This window comes from Globicephala melas, chromosome 17 (genome assembly GCF_963455315.2).
Source record: "Globicephala melas chromosome 17, mGloMel1.2, whole genome shotgun sequence".
Taxonomy (NCBI): Eukaryota; Metazoa; Chordata; class Mammalia; order Artiodactyla; family Delphinidae; genus Globicephala; species Globicephala melas.
The window spans coordinates 47,164,644-47,178,999 of NC_083330.1; the positions used below are offsets into that span (position 1 = coordinate 47,164,644).

Sequence of the window (14,356 nt, forward strand, 5' to 3'; positions counted from 1 at the left end):
ACCTAATATAAATATATATTTCTAGGTTAAGGATTTGATTATTAAAATTTTGTGTAGCCTTCAAAATAATTCTTATATTTTACATTTAAAGAAAATGACCAGTTATTAACTCAAAAATATACAACAAGATACTGGGGGATCCTGGGGGAAAAAAACCCAGCTCATTTGAATCTGATCTAATGTTTACGCTACACCCTACTGCCATTCAACTTGTCTTACCAAAATGTTTATATCTAGCTAATATTTTCAGTGAATTGTTGTTCATACAGAACTATTTATTAGGGTAATGATTATTCAAGTCACAGTAAATGGTTTATATAAGATAATCATCTTTCTAATGCTTTATGAAATTTGCCAGTATCTATGATTTAAAAGATCTCCATTGTGAAATTGACGAAGTAAGGATTTTTCACCATTATGTTTAAGAGCATATTTACAAAAAAAAACTAGTCTCTTAACCTAGTAATAGCCATCAGGTAGTAATCATACAGTAATAATACTGGCTGCATTATTTTATATTATACCAGACACCACACATGTATTATTTCTAATTTTCAAAACAGCCCTGCAAGGAAGATATTATTTTCCCTATTATTTTATAAACCGTGTTTTAAAGGTGAAATAATTTGCTCAAGTTTACCCAGCTAGCAAGTTTTCCTTACTCCACATTTTTCAGACTTCTAAACCTATTCTTTTTTACATTCTACATGTCATTAACATAAAGCATTTATGAAGGTTTTCAATTTATCAGAATATTTGAACACCCAGAACACCCTGCACCCTGGCAGATGACCATCTGATTATTTCAGTTCCAGAAAGTTTGAACTATTGTAAATAATAATGATTTTTTCTAGTACTTCTAGGATTCATCAAAATTCCAGCAACCATTCAGAAATTAAACTTGCTCTTTTCTCTTGGCTTTTCTTTAAAAAGTTAGTGTTTTAATAATTAGATTTTATATTATCTCTAGGTTTTCAGTGAAGCATAATGGATTAAAGAGAAAATTGATGCTACTAAAATTGGTTTTTATAAGTTACAATGGCAACTTCATCATACTTTTTTTTCAAATTCAGAAATAAAAAAAATGTTTCTTCCTAATATTAAGCCAAATGTTTATTTCCCAGATTTTACCTAAATGTTCTTCCCTGAGGCCATTCCTGTTGTGAAACTGTTTTAATGGTCTTCATTGGGGTGTGGTAAAAATTCTCTAATTGTCGTTGCTAAAAACAAGGGTTTCATATAAACTGAACTTTTCTTTTAGGATAATTGCCATTCACTTTTGTTTTATATGCAACTGAGTGGGGTTTTGCAGTATCCTCTGTGGACAATTAAAGTGCTGAAATAGGAGAAGCGAATAATTGCTTTGTGTGGTAATACTGACAACTTCTGCGTATTTGTCAATCTGTGTTAACAGTATCGATCAGGATGGGATCCTCATAGAGGGGCAGATAATATTTCCACTAAATCTTCGGACAGTGATGTAAGTGATATATCTGCGGTTTCAAGGACTAGTAGTGCTTCTCGTTTCAGCAGCACAAGCTACATGTCTGTCCAATCAGAACGGCCAAGAGGAAATAAGAAAATCAGGTGAGTAAGGGGACTTTAAGCAGGAAGTTCCTCTAAATATATTTTAGAAGATCTTTATTTTTCTTTGGATAAATGTAAAATCTTTTACTTCTAAAAGGTTAATATATATCATTAAGACAATAAGAACTTCTGTACAGATTACTTTTAATTATATTTTGGTCTCCATTTCAAACTTCTTGCACAGAAAAGTTTTACAGAACTTATAGCTATCTTCTTACTAGATTATTTGAAATAATATCATTAGGTATTTTTTCATGTTTGTTATTTAAAAAGTAATTCTTTTATTATATCTTTACTGAAATTAAAGTGATGACCTGAATTTTTTAATATTCTAAGGAATATGAAAAATCATATTTTAGAGGGGATTTTTCCTAGCTGAATACATTTTAGTAATTCAGAAAACACAAGAACATTACTTTTTTAGTAAGGTGCTCTCCCATCCTCTTGAAACTTTTTATAAATGCATGGAAAAAATTCTCAGTTTCTCAAGAAAATTTATAAATGTAATGTATGTTTTTTAGTGTAATTTTCATTTGTCACCCAACCTATAGACTTTATGGACACCTGAGCTAAATTAGTCTTTTTTTACTCCTATTGGATCAAAACAAAACAGTAATGGAGAGACCACAATTTTTTCCATGCAACTTTGTAACAGGACAATATGATTTAAAAACAATTATGATTTAAATGTTGCTTACACAGTGCTTCTCTGGTGTACACTGGAGAAAAAGTTTTCAATGCTTAAAAGATGTCATTTTTATTTATGTTTTAGTAGTTATCATTACTTTTCTATTTAATTTTGTATGCACTTTTTCTTGACTTTTTCTTTCTGTTTTGTGTTTATTTGCATGCCTTCAATTTATTTTGCTTTCAAAAGGCCAAAGGGAATAGAAGAGGGAGGGAAAGAAGGGGATAAGCATGAAGAGATAGTTCATGAGGAAGAAGAGGTAAAGGAAGAAAGAATTAATGAGAATGAGAAAGGGAAAGAGATTACAAAAACATGTAATAAGGAGAAAAACAGAGAATCAGGAGACGAGGAAAAAACACAAGATATACCTGAACAAGGGAAAGAAAAAGAACAGTGGAATAAAGAGGATTTGCAAAAGCAATTCTCGCAAGATGATGACAGGTAAAATTTGCTCATTTTCGTAGACATTTCCCATTAGTAATGTCCTTTCTCCTACTCTTAAAAACTATTTTGCCATTTACATTTGGTTTATTTTCTTGTGTTTTATCTATTTAGCTTCTAATGCAACTAATTAATATTAGCAAATTATTACCTAACAGATTGATTTATTAAACAGTCTTTAATTTGTATACCATAGCTCTGAGAGTCTGATTTAATTGGGTTTTTAAGTTCTTTTTGACTAGGTGGATCAAAGGTAAATTTCCCTTTAGTTTTTTTAGCATGAATTACTGTATATCTTCCTCATTTGTAGGGTCAAACCTTTAAAATGAGGTTCTGAAGGGGCTGAAAAAATGTAGCCTGCACTATAAGAAATACTATATACTAGAACTTTTAAAATGAATGGCAAAATAGGTAGCAAAAAGTAAACTTTATTCTGTCTCTGAATAAAGAAAAAAGCAAGTCCCTTGCCTGTCATAGTTATCTGGTGGGGTCTAGTGCAGTTCTGATTCCTGAGGAAGATTGTGGAGTAGGAACAGTGGTCTTTGATACTCTGAGAAGATAGAGGCCTTAGGGCTTATTAGAAGGCAGACATGTTGACTTAGCCCCCTCTAGAAATTCATTCAGCTAGAGAAACTGCCAGAGAAGGAGCTTTGAACAGGGGAAAAGGGAAGAAACATAATCAGCAAGGCATAACAACAACTATGTTTTCATTTTCATAACACAATGCACTAAGTAAATATGAAACCATCTTTACAGTGCTGTACTGAAAGTCATGTCGGCACAAGTCCGCAGTAGACTCCATCCTTCTGCCTGAGGAGATGAGACCTGTCTAGTTACATTTCTCTGAGACTGAGAATTGCAAATCATGTGCAATTTGGAGGAATTTGGTTTTCTAGTAATCCATCCAGACCTTGATTTTGTGCTAGAATGCACATGGCATAATACTCACCCCGATTGTAAGCCAAATTTTGCTTTATTGTATCTAAATCCAATCTCAGTTTGTGCTTTACCCGGACTTAAAGAGAAAGATAATTGGAATAAATGTTTACCCCCTGGGTATACAATTCAGTGGTCTAATTCTGTGACACTTCACCTTCTGTCTCAGATTGGTATATTTAACTCTATCTGTGATCTATGAAGGTTTCTATGTAACAGACACGAAACCTAAAAGTAAATTAGGCATATTTTGTGATTCGAGTCTAAACTAGTAATTTCAAGTCTATTTCGTTGTTTATCTAACTTTTGATAATTACATTACCTTATTAATGAAGAGCATTTTTCTGGTTTATTTGGCATTGGGTCATTTCATCATTAATTCACAGAGAAAACTTTCCAAGATTTCCTTGGAAAGAGACACAGAGTTTCCTTTCTTCCAAAAGCAGAGCAAAATGTGAGCCTCTAATGTGTTTTCCATTCTATAAACTGTGTAAAGGAGAACACATGAGCCCCTTGGTGTCTGCCTGGAGCCAAAAGCCTATGTTAGCATATCTGGCTTGGTGGGGCAAAGTTTGAAGAAGATTATAACCTTGAGTTCTCGATTTTTTAATATTACTTTCTTCACCATTTTCTTCTTGAAAAGACCACATTATTTTACACAGGAAAGGGAAAGATGGTATATTCCTAGCAATGAGTCATCAAGGCATTGTACTCTGCTTAAGTAACTATAATACTTTCGCAACTGTAAACCTTAGGGGGCCAGGCTGATGTCTCTAGGGAACATATATTCCATATGATGGCAAAAAGTGTCAACTGCAATTATTTGTGAGAAAATGCTGGTGTTGCTAATTAATTATTGCAGCATAGGATCTTGAATTTGCTTTCATTTCTCAGAATAAAATGAACAGTCTATTCCAAGAGAAGCTATGTCTGAGTACTGCCAGTAACATTTCGTTTTGGTAGTTGATGAACAGAATCATAGATTGTTTAAATGCCAAAAACAACTTACGTGCTTATACAACATTATTGGAAATAATCTTATTCTATAATGCATCATTGACATTTACTTGTAATCCAAATTTTGTAAAGGAAAAAACTTTTTCTGACTTCAGGGTTTAAGTATCTATAGCAATGCTGGTATACTTAAAATTAACACAGTGACTACAATGAACCAAATCCATTTTAGTTGCTATTTTCATTACAGTAATTGTATCTCATTGTGTGATACAGAATTATGTTGTTTGTGTTATAGTAAGTCTATTAAAGTAAGTCTTCTGAATGTACTAGTAGGAAATGAATAGCAAAAAGTAAATTCAAAAAAGGTCCATTAAATATTTGAATATAATATGTTTTCAAAGTTGATTAATAAATAATACATTCACATTTAGCTATTTATATTTCCACACATGTATATTAGCCTGGTTAAATGCCCCCCTACCATTAATGATTATTTGGTAATCATTTCTAGAAAATCCAACATTATATTTACCATTTAAAATATTTTTCTCACTCTCTGTACATAGGTATCTGTCTACATTATATCTATCTACATTTGCTGATTACATACCATATATATGTGGTAGGCTGGCCCAGAAAAAAAGTGTTCAGATGTAAGGAGAAATCATTCGTTCAACCAATATTTATTCAGAAAATTTGTCAGGCAATATATACTATGAACTGGGGGATAGAGGTGAAATTAAGCATTTCTAAACTTCTAAGCCTGAGGGTGAAGCAGTTTCTTAGACTTGTGTAGATGGATGTTTAAGGATAGATCCATATCCAGAAAATTTCATCAAGAAACCTAAACTAATTCACAAGGATATTTGATGGAAGAATTTGGCACAAGAAGTGGAGATCTTAAGTAAATCTGCAGTGGAAGATAGAAAAACAAATATTGAACAGTATAGTATTGTCAAAACCAACAACATTTGGTAGCTTTGTGATCAGATTACTCATCCATTCCCCCAGGTTCTGTTCTGGGCATATAAGAAAAAGAAAAAATAATTCAAGAAACTCATTATCTATAAATTTTCATAGATAACCAAATAAGATATACCGAGCCTCAACAGATTGCCTGCTTCTCAGGTCCTCTCATATTTTTGTATTACCCAGCTTTCCTTTTAATGGAAATGTTACAGTTTATAATGAATGCACTGCCTAAAAACTTTATGGCTTCATTATTGTAAAACAGGTTCAAGATCTACGCTAAGAGTGAAATATTCACACAAAGATTTGCATTAATGAAGACTACACAGAAAACCTTTTGAGGATTTGTGTGGATCTGATATTTAGCAAATTTTTGTGCTTTACATTCTTACAGAAGAGTCAATTTAAAAATGATTATTTGTAAGGCCAAAATATAAATTAAAAGTTTCAAAAATCAAAAAAAAATTTAGTTCTCAGGCATGTCTATAAACGGTATGGAATTATGTTTTTAAAGAAAACGTTCTTGAGATAGGAAAATGTTTTAAAGGAAAAAGATGGCATCAGTTCAAATGTTCATGAATAGCTGTTTTTAAGACTTAAGCCATCTAAATTATCTAGCAAAAAGTTCTTATAGTCTTTAAAAGGGCAAGCAGAATAATTGTTAATGAAATATTTATTACTGCTAACTTATAGATCAGAGTTACAGATCAGAGTTGAAATGTGATAATACATTTTCCTGACTATGTAATATAACGACGCGCACCGCGTATTGACTCCTATGTTATAGACCTCCTCTGTTTTATGATTGTGCATAAAAAGGGGACTTTTTAAAAAAACACCAAATATCACCCTTAGAATTTTGATCATGTAAGGACCCAGGAATTTGCATTTTAAAAACAACCCCCCCCCCCAAGTGGTTATGACGCTGTCCTTCCTCTCTTTTGGGTTGCTTATATTTCCTAATGAATACTACGGTCAGCTTGTCAATTTGGGGGGAAAAAGGCAGCTGCGCTTTTTGACTGGGATTGTGTTTAATTAGATCAATTTGGGGATTATTGCCATCTTAAAAAATGTTGTCTTCCAATCCATGAGCACAAGGTGTTCCATTTACTTATGTTTACTTTCTCTGGATGATGTTTCAGTTTTCAGGGAACATATACTTCTTTTTTTAAAATTTATTCCAAGTATTTTATTTTTGGTGCTATTTTAAGTGGAATTATTTTATTAATTTCATTTTGAGACTGATCATTGCTAGTATATAGAAACACAATTTATTTTTATAAATTGATCTTGAAACCTGCAACTGTGCTGTATTCATTTATTAGCTCTAAAAGTTTTTAGTTAATTCTTTAGGATATTCTATATGAGATCATGTCATCTGTGAAACAAGATTACTTGATTACTTCCTCCTTTCTGATCTGAATGCCTTTTTATTTCTTTGTCTTGCCTAATTGACCTGGCTAAAACCATCACTACAATGTTAAATAGAAATGCTCATGGAAAGTTCTTAAAAGAAACAGCCTAGTAGAATTACTTTGCATTAGGTCTAAAAGCATTTTTGAGGATGTCTCCTGTGCCACTCATCCATTTTAGAATAGTCTATATGAAACTTTCTTTTAAAATTTTGTGAGCAGCTCTCTTAAAGAATAGATATATCTACTTCACTGAAAACAAAACAATGTAATCCATTGTATGTTCTCTTTATCTAGTCTATCAGGAAGTTCAAGTTCATAGCCAAAAGACATGATAATTCCATTCAATTTCTTGAACTACATTATATTATAATCATTATATTATATATAATAATTGATATTTTTATTTTTGCCTCTTTTCTGAGGCTTTGCTCCTTTACCTCTATTTTATTACAATTGTGTTATGTAACTTTTTTAAAAAACTGCCTCAAATTGTATATGCTGCTAACTCGGAACAGTTTTCGTATAGTATCCTGCCAACCTTTAGAATTCAACACCTTTACGTTCTCTTCTTGAAATGCTCTTTTCTCTGAGCTCTTGTGATTGTACATTCCTTTAGTTCTCTAACCATCTCTCTGATCACCTCTGTCTTCTCTGGGAGCATTCTCTCTGCCCCTTCCATGTTGACATTTTCCAGAATCCCATACTAGGCCTTCTTTTCTTTACGTGTTCTATCTTGATGCTGCCTTCTATTCCGTGGCTTCCAGTAGCATCTGTGTATTGATGGCTTCCAAAACTGTATTTCCAGCCCAGGTTTCTTCCTTAACCATCTGCCAGATCTATCCAGTCCTGTCCTTGCCATCTTCTTGTCTGTCCTGGGGGCGTACCAAACTCCGCATGTAAAATTAAATTCATCATACTGTCACAGAACAGGCAACTACATTTAATAACCCACTCCTCCTTTTGTGCTCTCTTTCTCGGTGGGTGGCACTGGCACCCTCCCATTTGCCCAAACCAGGAACCTAGGCGTCACTCGACTAGTCCTTCTCCACTGAGCATGATTCCCTCCCTCCAATCAAGTCTTATTAATCTTAATGCTTAATTATCTCTGAAGAATTCCATTTCTCCCTAACCCTATATCTACTTCTATAATTTAAGCTATTATCTCTTATGGAGATTAGTTTAGTAGTTTAGTTTCATAGATTAGTTTAGTAGGAAAATCTTGTCTTTTAAAAATAATAGCCCTTAAATCTGAACTCGTTATGCTAATAGCATAAAAACATGAGTAGTCAGTTTTTCTGAAGTTGTTTCTTTGTGAATTGTGTACTTTTAAAAGATGAATTTTATGGGATGTGAATATATCTTTTAAAATGCTCAGAAGTTCTCTGCAAAAAAAAAAAAAAATCTGTAATTGGTGTTGCTTCTTCGGTAACTATTATGAGTGTAGTGGTGATAAAATGCAGATGATATTTTGTTTAAGGTTAAGTTTGTCAAGCATGTCTTTTTTTTCTATTCCAATACTTCTTAAGAGCCACCTTTCCTTAAAATGTTCATGGGGAAGCAGTGTGTTCAAGAAAGCACCAGGTCTTAGTTAAGATGGTAGTAAAAAGGGTTAGGAATGAGTGGTCAGGGGATAGCTTTGTAACAGCGCCACCTGGCGTTGCTTTGCTGCTGGTGTCACCACATTTTCAGAGCGGTCTTTACAGCTAACTCATAATATTTATACTTCAATACCACATCTCTATTCTTTGATATGAAATCGGAGATCAGTGTTAATTAAAATTTACTCCCACATCTTACATAAATTAATAGACTTATTCAAAGAGTAATTGAAAGAGACCTATTCAATTTAATTGACTTTGTAGTGTAATCGTTATTAGCAATTCTGTTAATTTGTATTTCTGTGGTGACTGGTTATTCTATCCTGTTATCACACAGGAAATCTTATTCAGAGATGCCTACCCAGATTCATTTTTACTGATTAATTAATTGCATTCTGGTTAGAATAGCAATTTAGGATTATATACATTTAAAATGTCCATTAACATTCATTTACATATTAAACTTTTGTTTTCTAGCATTACCACTACTGATTAACCTATAGGTAAATAATGTTTCTATATACCTATCTGCTATAATGGATACAATTCATTTTTATTTATAACATTGTTAACGTTTATTTCTAACATTTTCCCCACTGGCTGTATGTTAGAGAGTAAAATAAATTTAGTGTGAAAGTAGAGAAATAATTAAATTGGAATGACTTCTACCATACAAAATAATAGCAGTAGAAAAAACTGCTGCAGTAGTTTCCATCATATTCAATATTTATTTTTACAAGCCAAAAAGGACGATTAATTCACAACTGTTATTCTAGACTACATGCAATATTCTGACAGTGACTCCTAATAGAACTACAGGTATCCCTCAGGATGAACAAATTTAACATATAGAAGTTTGATTTTTATAGAAATAATAAAAATAATATCAAGTTTGAAGTCAAAGGATTCCCGCGCATGAGTATTATTGTGTTAGATACCAGTATATCAGTACAGTGCGGTACTGTATGGTGTGGCTTCATTTTCAAATGCTGATTCTCCATATGGAAAGGGGGAGTCTAATCTTAAGTGATCAAAAGTCAAAAAAAGAAAATCCACAAACACCCATCCTGAGACTTTAGAACCGTAATGACATAATTCCAATCTTTAATTTTTAACCTTATCTTGATTTCAGTCTTTCACATTTACTGGCCCTTTTCCTCACAGGCTCTTGCTTTTATTCCTTTGTGTATATGCTCATGTTGCTTCTGGTGTCTAAAGCATAGTTTCTTTCTTTCTCTTTATGAGTAAAGTATCTGCCCATCCTTCAATATTCAAGTCAAATACAAATTCATCCAAGAGACACCTCCTCTGCTCTTCCTCCGTAATTTATCTAATATTCTTTTACAGTAACAGTTTCTCCTGTGGTGCTCATTTTCCTCCCCTGTGATATAGTTAATTATGTATGCATTTAATCTTCCATTGTTGACCATTAGTTAGCCTTTTGAGGATATGTATTTATCATTTTTATCTTTTTGTTGTCTTACCTCTCAATATCTACAATACCTCACACATAGTAGGCACTCAATAAAAGTTTGTGCATGAATGTGTGAATCAGTGAGATCATAATAAAGCAGTGGAAGTTTAGAGGTGTGAAGAGCTTCTGACATAGTGCAGTACCCAACATGCTCATCTCAATCTTCTCTGACAACAGTGACCAAGAGGTCACTTTTTTCCCCAATGGAAAGAAACCTATTTATTTCAGAAGTCAGTGGAATTTACTTCAGAGGAGTTTGTTTTATGACACATATGTATTCCAGTCAGAAAAGATTTAGTTGGTTGGTTGGTTTACTGATTTGATATATGATGAATGATAATCATTATTTTATAGATAAAAATCCTGTATAAAGTCTAACAAGAATGGGAGAAAAACAGACAAGAAAAGATAGCAAAGGGTTCATTAGACAGTATTTGAAGATTAGACGAACTCATACCAGTCTAATGTGTCCCAAAAGAACGGTGTAAAATGAATTCTAAAATCCTATTGAAAGGTGCAAAGATGAGAGAAATGACTTCATTTGGGGATGGCAAAAATAAGAAACTTTGTAGATTAGTCTTCTGAGACTTTCTATCAAAATATTTTGAATAGATGATATGTAGCATTTAATACTGAAGTTATCTGAAGACAACTGCATATTTTCAGGACACTAAGTATTAACCAACTTAATTTTACTATTTCTGTTTATCATGGAGCATGAATTACTACCTTCCATGATGCACCTGTCATGTGCAGAGACTTAGCCTTCCAGTCTGGCACGTTGGGGATTGAGCTGACTTGCTGTGCAAAGTTGTGAATAAGAACTTCATGCCATGTTACACTGACTCATAGTAAGCATAATGTCACTTATCCTCATCCAGAATTTATTTTTAGTATTATAAGTAATACCTAAGTCCTCCGAAAATATACATGAGAGATATATAGCATGACCGCTAAAACTTAGCTCTGGATTCAGACAAAACTGGGTTGAATCCTAGTTCTGCCAGTTCCTAACAATATAAACTTGGGCAAATAAAAAACACTTTCTTCACCTATATATTGGGGGTAATAATAATAATATTCTTGCAGGGTTGCCATTTAATAAGATTATATCCTGAAAGCTTCTAACATCATTCCTGGCACATGACAAGCATTTGATATATAATAGGGGTTGATAAAGAAAGAAAAGGAGAGGAGATGGAAAATACATTTATGAAATTCTCACTTTTTTAAGCTTTTAGATCTGCATATTTCATAGAAACTTTCCTATAACACTTTGCCAGATGACAATTCAGAATAAGACAGGTCCTTCATATGTTTTGTACAAGAGAAAATAATTTATGAAATGCAAAAAAAGATTTTATTATAAGATCATTTTACAAAGTAATAAATATAGTAGAGATTCTGGAAAATTTTTATGGGATGTGTTTCATAGTTTGAAGTGATGGACCTTTAATGGTTTTGGAGTTAAAATGATTTTATTCCTAAATTGCCTTCGTTTATTCAGCCAATATTTTTGAACATCTTCTATATGCCAGATTCTGTGCTAAAATACTGGTTAACAAGACCTAATTCCTTCCCTCAAAGAGCTTAAAGTCCAGAGGGGAGATAGAGAATTTTAATATGTGATTTGATAATGCTTACCTTTAGTAAAACATTTAGAATAAGTGAACTGAGGCAGGAAGAGACAAGTGATTCTTTCAGCATTATCCAGGATAGGAAAACAATGTCAGAAGAAAATCCACAATTTCTTATAAGCCACTAACCATTCAAAGTCTTTCTGAATTAATAGCTTAAGAACATATTTGAAGTTTGTCAAATAGTTGTCTTAGCTCCGATGCAAACCAAGCATAAGGCTTTTTAAAAATCTTTTAAAAAATACAATAATTAAAACATTATATATTATTTTTCACTTGAGTCTCCTAGGTTCTCCTCCTTAGTTGTTTGTTTTTTAATCTTCCTGCTATGTAAATCTGAAAGGGTCTGTCTCTAGCTAAAATCAGTCAGCAATGTACGAATATGAAGTGTGAATACTTAGAAATATAAAAACAAATCTTTTGAATCAATGCTTTCCAAGTGTATTTCCAGAAATTCCCATGAACTGATGATTAAAAATAACTGGTTTTAAGGTCAATAAATTTGTACTACACATGCTGTCCTTATCTTCGAGATTCATAGTATACATCAGCATTCTGAGAAGTTCTGCAAAAAAGTTGTGTTTAAGCCAGCATTCCCCAAACTTTATGATGGACTATTTTAATGTAATGTTTTCAAAATGTATTTGGGAAGTGTGCTTTGATCTCAATGACATGCTTTAATTTTTCATTTCTAACTTTGGCTTTCATTCTCTCCGTGAAATAAATATTTTTATTTTTGCTGAGCTTAAGCATAGAATTATGGTACAAAACTTGGGATTGCCCAGAAGAGATCCTTGGAGCTGCGAAAACTTACTATAAGGATTGATCTTGTCCCTAAAGAAGCAGACAGGTGGGACTAGGAAAAGAATTGTAAAATCAAATAGGAATTAGCAAATCCAACAAAAAGGAGAAGTACTATCCAAGGAATATGGATAAGATTTATCTTTCAAGTAATGGCAATAAGAGAGGGGATACATAGAAATAGCTTATATATTTCAGCAAATATCATGAACATTGATCATTTTGCTGACTTTTCATGTATATTTTAAAGTTTAATTCACTCTATTGTTTAGGGAATCACTTCAAATAAAGCACTTAAGCGGCAATATAAAGAGATGGAGTTGATGAGTGGCCCATTTTATATCTCTTTTATCCTTTTCTATACTTGCAATAACACATTTGCTTGGAACCATTATTTTCAGAGAGGAAAGGAGATTACAGGTGTAGAGCTTTATTTATGTCATATATACGCATGTGTGTATATATATGTATGTGGGTGTGTATGTGTGTCTACATGCCATGCTCTAATCTAGCACACACTTAGTAAAAGTCTCCCAATTTCCCTCTATATGAATTACTTCATCTTACTCTAACTTGATGCCTTCTTAGTTCTAATTTTCTAGACTCCCAGAGTTGGTTTTACATTGTTATTTAATGGTCATGTAGTGCATGATTCCCATATCCAGTATTTTAGCACGTCATTAAGCTTTAGTATTTCTGCCATTAATTGGTATACATACTCTTCATTAAAAGAATTAAGCCTATACATTATATAGAATAAACAACAACCTTCTCTTTATGTTTAAGGATATATAAAATATTCATCAAGGCCTATCAATATAATAATCAGTAAATACTATAAGGGACATATTTATGTACTCGTTAATTTAATTATAGCTACTTCATTGTGCTAGTATACTTTCGAAGTCTCCACCACTTTATTGTTATATTGTTTTAACAAATAATGCTAGTATCATATTTGTAGAGTGCTTTATTGGTTAAAAACTGATTTTATATATCATACATATATCCAAATATGATATATATAAGTATATAATATAGTATATTGATGCATTATATACTTTAATATTATATGTATACATTATTTATATGTTATGTACACATTATTTATATATCATATATACATATGTATATAGGATGAGATTTTAACAGTAAACTTGAGAGGTTGACAGAGAGGTTTTTACTCTTTACATTTTGAGATGAGGATTCTCCTGGTTTAAGGTTCTGATCTGCTCTAATAAAATAAATTTAAAATTTGGGCTCAATCTGTACAAGTGGTTATCACTATAAAAATGAAAGGAAACTTTGATTTAGGCGTGCTGCTCTCAGATATTTAGGCGGTATTGAAATTTTAGCTTCATGGGAGCAGTGTCTCCATCTGTTCTGGCAGTGCTGTATCCCCAGTCCCCAGTCCCTAGTGTAGGCCCTCAGCAAATACTTGTTGAAGAATGAATGGATCAACGAATGCCTAATTATTTCAGTGTTTTTTTAAAATGTGTTTTTTGTTAAAACAGCTGAAAGAAAATGAATAAGAAAGACAATTCTAAAGAATATTTTAAAATATCAAATAATTAGATAAAATTAAGTGCCTTTTCCCACTATTCCTTTAACCACTATGAAATATTATAATCATCATATTCCTCTGCTTAATTACAATTTTTCTTATTAGTGATTCACAAAATCTTAATGTAGAGCTTCTCTTTCATAGCTGGACTATAATACACAGAAAGCCACACATCATTATTGGAAAAGACTTTAGAAGTTATCTAGTACTCTGAACTTAGGAAGGAATCCTCCTGTATCCGTGGTTCCCAAACCAAGCTCATAAACATATCACTAGGAGAGCTTTTTAA

The 14,356-nt window shown here is 32.4% G+C and overlaps 1 protein-coding gene across 49 annotated transcripts in view; it reads left to right on the top strand.

Annotated features, from left to right (window-relative positions):
- RIMS2 (regulating synaptic membrane exocytosis 2) overlaps nt 1–14,356 on the top strand; it is a 572,826-nt gene that overhangs the window by 447,654 nt on the left and 110,816 nt on the right. For 16 of the 49 annotated variants that reach the window (XM_060287502.2, XM_060287509.2, XM_060287505.2 and 13 more), the window contains 2 exons: nt 1,415–1,587; nt 2,465–2,716. The exons of 19 other annotated variants lie outside the window; for them this stretch is intronic. In XM_060287502.2, the coding sequence (XP_060143485.1) occupies nt 1,415–1,587; nt 2,465–2,716 (425 nt within the window). The remainder of the gene's footprint in view (nt 1–1,414; nt 1,588–2,464; nt 2,717–14,356) is intronic. 14 more of the 49 variants (XM_060287516.2, XM_060287522.2, XM_060287523.2 and 11 more) reach the window with 1 other exon arrangement.